The following is a 7,223-nucleotide window of genomic DNA, read 5'->3' on the forward strand; positions in this document are numbered from 1 at the left end:
AGGCGGCGCTTCCTGCCGCTGTCACCGGGGAGGAAACCAGCCCTCCCGCGGCGGTGTGGTCGGTACCGGGAGGGGTCTTGGCTCCTCGGTGAGCGACATCGGTGCCCTCATCCCAGCCTGGGTGAGGCCGGTTCAGAGCAGCGCTGGGAAAAGGTCTTCCAGGCTAAAATAGAGACGAAGCAAGTTTCTCCTCTCGCAGAGCATCTGCTCCCCAGCACCCTCGTCCCCCGGAGTCTGGGGATCAGTGCCAGGGCAGGGCCGGTGCATCCTGCGCCCTTCGCAGCTCCTCTGCATCTTTTTGGCCATTTCTGCAGCAGCCTTTCATTCCCTTCCTTCCCTTTCCTTCCCGCTGTGCCGCTTCCATCACCCTGGCTAGCCCTTGGGTTCAGCTGCTCCTGGTCCCGTGGCTGGCTGGAGGCTGTGTGGTGCCTGTCGAGGGCACTGGCTCTGTTGCTGTCACCTGGGTCTGGAGGCGCATTCCAGATGTCAGAGCCCGGGCTCTGATGGGGTTTGGCCTTCAGAGCTAACCTTGGAACCTCTGGGCTCTGGAATGCCAGCCTGGCTCCTGGGCAAAGGAGGCTGTGCTCTGCTTGTGGGATTTTGGACGATATGCACCTTGTCAGAGATATTTTTGAATGTTATCATCCCTTAATGGCTCTTTTTCAGTCCTTAAAAATTCGTGGGCTTTGATGGGGACAAGCCTGGTTGTTGCAGGCGAGCGAGGCTTTAGTGACACCAGTTGTCCAGCAGCTGGGACTGATTATCACAGCACTGCCCAGTGTGCAGCAAACTTATTTTTTTTTTTCTGAAATGAGGATGGGTTTTCTCTTTTTTATTTCCAATTCATCATGCCGAGGATATATAATTACATGTGGTGTTACTGTGTCTTTAAATCAGCTTAAGCAAATGCGTGTAGGCAAAGCCTGGCTCAGCTCCGCAGCGGCCGGGGCTGCTGTGCAGGCAGCGGGGACCAAACCCGGCTCGGGGCCACTGTTGCTGGGCACTACTCTGCCCAGACAGCCACAGAGATGGCCTGGCCCATCCTTGCTGGATTTTGTGCCACTCTAGTCATTCCTGGTCCATTCTCCTACAGTTTCTGACCTTTGCGTGAGTGGTAGCATAATATAAGATAAACTGTTCTCTCTCTTTCAGTTTTCTAGTTTAAATTTTTCCCTTGCTGCATATCGTGCCCGCTGTGAGTCCTGTGAGAGGGCTGTCATGAGGCTTCTGATTTAATTTTTTCTTTAATTTTTAATTTTTTTTTGTCAGCAGTTTGCTCCAGAGGGTTTTCAAAGCGGTGCTTGGAGCTGAGGCGCCCTGGGCAGCTCTCGGGATTGGCACTCACTCCAGCCCTCTGCACCTTCAATGGACACCAGGCCATCACATATCAAAACAAATATAGTTCCTTGCCTGTGTTACTAATGGCAACGAAGAATTGCCAAAGTGAACAAACTATGGCAAGGGAAGGGAGACCTGCCTGTCACTGCAGACTGTTCCCTTCTGGCCCACCTGAGTGCCGGGAAGAGCCACAGGGCACATCTCGCCTCATTCCGCTGCTCCCGCTCCCATCAAAGTGGCCGGCTGCACTCTGAGCACAGAATCCCACTTGAGTTTCCAGCAGCTGACCTCATTTTATATTTTGTAGCCATCCAGGGGATAAAACCCCCTTCCTTCAAGGCTTTGCTGCTCTGGGAATGAATGTTTCAGAGGTGTTTCCCGCAGGTGTGTTTCCAGGGTCAAAGTGCATCCCTCCCGGCCTTCCGCAGTGTCCCCTGGCCACAGGAGCCACACGGTGCCATGGGAAGGCAGCCACTGTGTCCTCCCCAACTCCTGCTGCAGAGGGATGTGATGGCCTTTCTCCTGTTCCATACCCTAAGGCTGGGAAGTCCCTTTCCTTCCTCTGTGCCACTAGCCCACTCAGTGCCAGCGAGGGTGGAGGCACCATCGAAGGGGCAGCATTTACTGTGTCCCTAAAGGCTCCAGAGCAGCTGAGCTTCACTGAGTGACTGGCAGTGGGATCCCCAGATCTGGCTCATGCCGTGGCTGCCACTTGTGCAGGGGGAAAGGCAAAGCTGATGTTCTCCCTGAGTGAACTCGTGCTGTTGGCTGAGCTCTGGCAGTGGTGCGCCTTGCTGCTGGTCGGGTCTTTGCTTGGTGCTCTCCTACCTGCATCGAGGATGATGTGCCTGCCTGGAGCCAAGTGGAGGGAATCCTTGTGCTGGGGGATTTTAGGAGACTGGCTGCTGTTGTTTCAGTACCTGTCACCTCACACTTGCCTAGACAGGGTGCAGCGGGGACAGTGTCCATCACTTGGTGTGTAGCTCATGTGCCAAGGCTGGGATGGGGGACAGGAAGGGTAAACACCTTGACCTCCAAGTGGTTTTAGTACTTGGAAACTTACTGAGCAGGAAAATACATGGAAAGCTTCTTGTGGGGGATCAGGGCAGCACGGTCCTACAGAGAGATGTGTTTGCACCATGAAGTGGCTGCCTCTGGGAGGAGCAGGGAAAAGCCCTCTTCCTGCACCAGTGGGCCTGGCTCCACCCCAGGTACCGTAAGGTGGACGCTCTAGGAGGTCATGGCTCTGGTTAATCTGATCAAAGTGAGTTAGACCAGGTGGCAACATAGCTGTGACATCTGTGAGGGCAAACACCAATAGCACCAAACTCCCCAGTGACTAGCAAACCCTTGGCTACTTGTGGCTGGCAGGTTGGTGCCAGCCTGAGAAGTTGCTTAGTATGTTTGCCAAGGCAAGGGCTTGAGGAGCTGAGTGTTGAGTCAGGTCAGGGACCTGATCCGGCCGAGGGATCTCTGTCACTGGGAGGGATAGCTTCTGAATCTACTCTGCAATGCCTTTGGAACAGCCTAACAGTGGGTGGGAGGTGTGAGTGTGAGGGGCAGTGTTGCAGTGGGAAACAATTAGGAAGTCTCACCTCGGGCAACTCAAGTTGGGATCCCTGAGAGCCAGGGAACAGACAGGATTTAACAGGGGTCAGCACGGAGGTGCCGTGGGCTTAATTCTCATCAGCGGTGGGAGCTGGTTGGTGAAGGCCAGGGGAGCCTGTCTGCAACCCTGGCTTGGCCTGCACTGAAACGATGGTTGTCTTGGTGCTGTTGGGATTTTAGTGCAAGGAGGCTATGTGTAGAGACAGTGATTAGAAAATATCCATTCCCAAAGACCTTCAACTGAGGAAACTTGTTTCCATCATCATACAGTGGTATTTCAGAAAAGAGAGCAATTTCTTGATTTAATCCAAGGGAATTTCCTTGCAATGACCAAGTCATTGCTAACCTGAGTAAAAGCAAGCTTTCACTGCAAGGAAAACCTCTTCTGTTTTGCTTTTCCTGGAGCCTGGAAGAGGCAGGTTCGCAGAGGAGCATCCTCTCCTTTTGCAAAAGGATGAGAGGTTTTGCCTTAATGAACAAAACCCCCTTTTCTTTTAATTCACTGTGTTAATTTCATTGCAAGCCTCTCTGAGAGCCTGTCGTTGGAGGTGAGCGTGTTCTCGCAGTTTGCTCGCAGTTCTTAGGGCACGTTCTGTTTTGGGAGGTGAAGGTGCTTTAATACCACACAAGCTTCCCCACGCAGAATGCCGCGTTGATGTTCTTACTTCATTCTAAACTCGTTTGCTTTGGCGTTAATTAGAATTGGCTGAGCACCTATTTAGCTAAATCAAAATAAGACTGTGGTTTCGTATACACTTCCTTTGGCAGACGTTGTGGATTAAGTAGAGTCTGTGCCAGGCTGTGCCCTCTCTCCCTCTTGGTGAAGCTGATCTAGGAGCTGGTATGGGTTAAAACCAGTCCAGCCAGGAGAAAGATAAAGGAAAAAAGGGTTTTAAACAGAGGTCAACTCCCTGGTCAAGTTTACCGGGACACTGCAGGGCTTCAGTAACATGACTGAAGGGGTGAGGGGAGAGAAGGGCTTCAACAGTTTCTTCAACAGCTTCTTCTACTCGAAGGCAGGCACGTGAAGCCATGCCCTAGTTGTGTTCTCCAAGGGTTTCCTACGAGTTTAATTACATCCCTTTAAAGTCGCTTCCAGCTGCACCAGTGTAGATGGGAGATTTGCTCAGTTTCCTCGTGTCGACTCGGCTAACAGTGTTCTGACCCAGGGAGGCTGCACTTGCTCTCTCTGGTTTGGCCTTGGGAGGCTGCTCATCCCTACATTTCCCTGGTCTGCCTTCTTAAGGATGCTGTTGCTCTGCTGGTTTGTGCTTGAACCCACATCTGGTGCTTGGCCCCTGTTTTATTCCTTCTCTGAGTTCATATCTGGATTCTTTTCCTCTTCTGTTCTTCTTCGTTCCCTGCGAAATGCCTGTCTTTGGCACGTGTCCCACGTTGTCCGTAGAGGATAGAGGCCAAGAATCCATGAAACAGTGTTGATCTCTGTCGCTGTGTCCTCCCAGCTCTCCTCTTGTGGTTGTCGTGCCTGCTCTTTGGACCAGCTCTTACTTGAGCACTCCAAACGTGCTGTTTCTCCCAGCTCCTCGTACCACCCCGTTATCACTCCTCCCTTGCCAGACCTATTCCAGGGTCATGCCTGATCTCTGCTTGTCCCCAGCTCCTGCTCCACGTTGTGCAGCCACACGCATCCCCTTCCCCCGTTGCACAGAAGGTCCCTTTTGATTCCCCCCAGAACATCTGTCCTGCTGCTGTGCTTGGGGGCAGAACCTTCCTCCTCCCCTTCTTTCAGTTTAGCCTAAGATGGTGAAATCCCCGCAGATTGTTTGTTCCCCTATTTCCTTTATGTTGCATTTCTCTCCAAGCATCGAAAGACTCCTCCCCTTCCTGCTCCAAGCCACCTCGTTCTCTTTGGGTATGACCCTGCTCTCTGCCTCGGCGTCTGCCCGGCTCCCCCGTCGCTATTGAGGATTTCTCCCATCTCACAGTGTGTGTTTTTAGCAGGTTTCCCCTCTTCCCCGACCTCTGATTTCCGTACTCTGTTTGCTCACTTGTGCCCTCGTACGTGCAGATGGGTCCGTCGCTTCTCTTTGGCACACCAGCTGCCTTGCCCCCGTTTCTCCCGTGTGCCTGGCCCTTTTTTCCTCTCCGGCGGATCCCCACTGGCACGTTCAGGCTGCAGTGAGGACACCCGGCAGAACTGCGTTAGGAGGAGCCGTTCAGTCCCACTGCTCGGTCCCTTGAGCCGCCGGCCAGAAGGTCCCTGTGTGGCTCCTTTCATGGTACAAGCTGCTGCTCGTCCCATGCAGAGCTGGTGTCGCCAGGAGTTTGTCAGGGAAAAGACATCCGACGGAGATTTGGGATCACGTGCTGCTTTCAGCTCATTCTCACTCCCACCGCTGCACAGAGAGCATTGCTGTGGCTCTGTGCCTGCTTTACCTCTGGGGTTTAGTATTTTTCTGAACCTCCTTGATAGCATCTCTCTCCCTTTTGCAGTCAGTCCTGCTTGGTTCGGCTGAGTCCACTTGTTAGCGCAGGAGATCCTCTCTTCCTGCGCTGCCTTTTCCCTGGAGCAGCAGAGCTCCTCAATGCTCCAACACCCAGCGCTGCACGATTGGCTGCGACGCTCTCCCCTGAAAGCTCCACCCAGCCGACAGTGCGTCGTGGATGCTCCCGAATCTCTGGATTCCCTCCTGTTTTCCACCCGTAACTCCACGGAATACCAGCACCTTCCTGACGGAGGGAGGGGAATAATCCCTTGGCAGCACTGTTGGCAAACCTCTGCTCCCTCCAGACCCCCTCTTGTTTGAGGCTTTGCCCCTTGGACCCGCCACACACTGCTTTAGTCCTGTTAAGCCTCGGGGGTGTCAGTGCTGTCACAGACCATCGCCTTGGTACAGCTCTGCCTGGCGGCTCCCGGCACTGGAGGTTCCTCTGGAGGGAGGAGAAAAGTGGGGGAATGTTTCGAGGGATGCTTGTGTGCATGTGCGTGTGTGTGTGTGCATATGTGTGTGTGTGCGTGTGTGTGCATGTGTGTGTGTGTGTGCATATGTGTGTGTGTGTGTGCGTGTGTGCATGTGTGTGTGTGTGTGCATATGTGTGTGTGTGTGTGTGTGTGTGAAGACATTTGTGTGAAACTCTTGGGGTAGCCAGTGGTTTTTTGGCAATAATACTGTTTAGTGCAAGGATGAGTGGATTCTGTCCCAAGGCACTGCTGATTCCTTCTAGCCCTCTCCCAGACTTGTGGCATCCTGGGGCATCACTCCGTGTCTGCCTGGCAGCGAAGCTGGGGATGAGTTTCCCAGGAGCACTGTTTAAGGGATCATCCCGGGGAGAGTTCCGAACCCTCTGTTTCCCTTTTGCAGGCAGAGCGGCCCCTCGAGCCCCAGCAGGTCCCAGAGGGTGAGGAGCAGCTGTCATGATCTCTACAGCACCTCTCTACAGCGGGGTGCACAACTGGACCAGCACAGAGCGGATTCGCATGTGTGGCCTCAACGAGGAGAGGTGAGGTGCGTGGGCGGTGGGCGGGGGGAAAAAGGAGAGAGGAGAAAGTGACTTGCTGGGAAAAAGGAGAGAGGAGAAAGTGACTTGCTGGGGTCTGAAATGGCCCGAGGTGCAAATGAGCCACAGGGAGGGTTTGGATGTGTTGGCTGTGATGGCGTTGCAGGAGGGTCCCCACATCCTGTGCCTCCAGCGAAGTCTCTGCAGAGGATCTCTGCTTGTGCGTGGCTGTGTTGCCTCCACAGCTTTCATGGTGAAGGCCAAGTTTTCTGCATGTGCTGTTGGCTTTACCAGACCTGTGCTCTCAAAGCTAAGGAAGGAAAAGATCTTGAACCAAGAGCTTTTGGTGACCCAGGAGAGTTTGTACCAACCAAATGATCAGATGGGAGAGTTGTGACTTGCCACCAAACAGGAGATTAGGGAGGATTAGTGGCTGGGAGGCAGAATCGATCAAGCCAAGCTCCTGGCAGTCCCCATGGCTTTGCATCGCCCGTTCATTCCCGTGGCTGGGGGGTCTTGTTCTCAGAACCGACCAGTTTGTGGCTTCCTCAAGCCCACCACGTCTGTTCCACGCGTTTGCCGGAGCCAGGGAGGTTTTTACGTGTGCAGAGGCAGCGCGTGGCTCTCATTCCTGGCCGGGAGTGCCGAGGGTTTTAGCGGGGCGTCCCCCGAGGCCGCTGGATCAGCGGTGGGCAGGGACGAGCCCCGACTCTGGCTCGGGGCAGAGCTGATCTGCCGCCCGCAGCACCGCCGGGCGCCCTGCGCCACGCAGATAAGGGCTGCGATGGCGATACCCGCCGAACCTCTCGGCGCCGCTC

General features: G+C 54.2%; 1 protein-coding gene across 1 annotated transcript in view; it reads left to right on the forward strand.

Annotated features, from left to right (window-relative positions):
• Positions 1–6,083: 6,083 nt before the first annotated feature.
• BCORL1 (BCL6 corepressor like 1) overlaps positions 6,084–7,223 on the forward strand; it is a 16,372-nt gene continuing 15,232 nt past the window's right edge. Inside the window, 1 exon segment of the mRNA XM_018083349.3 lies at positions 6,084–6,408. Coding sequence (XP_017938838.2) covers positions 6,323–6,408 — 86 coding nt within the window. The 5' untranslated portion in view covers positions 6,084–6,322.

This window comes from Manacus vitellinus, unplaced genomic scaffold, assembly GCF_001715985.3.
Source record: "Manacus vitellinus isolate BGI_N305 unplaced genomic scaffold, ASM171598v3 scaffold_62_pilon, whole genome shotgun sequence".
In the NCBI taxonomy this organism is placed as follows: Eukaryota; Metazoa; Chordata; class Aves; order Passeriformes; family Pipridae; genus Manacus; species Manacus vitellinus.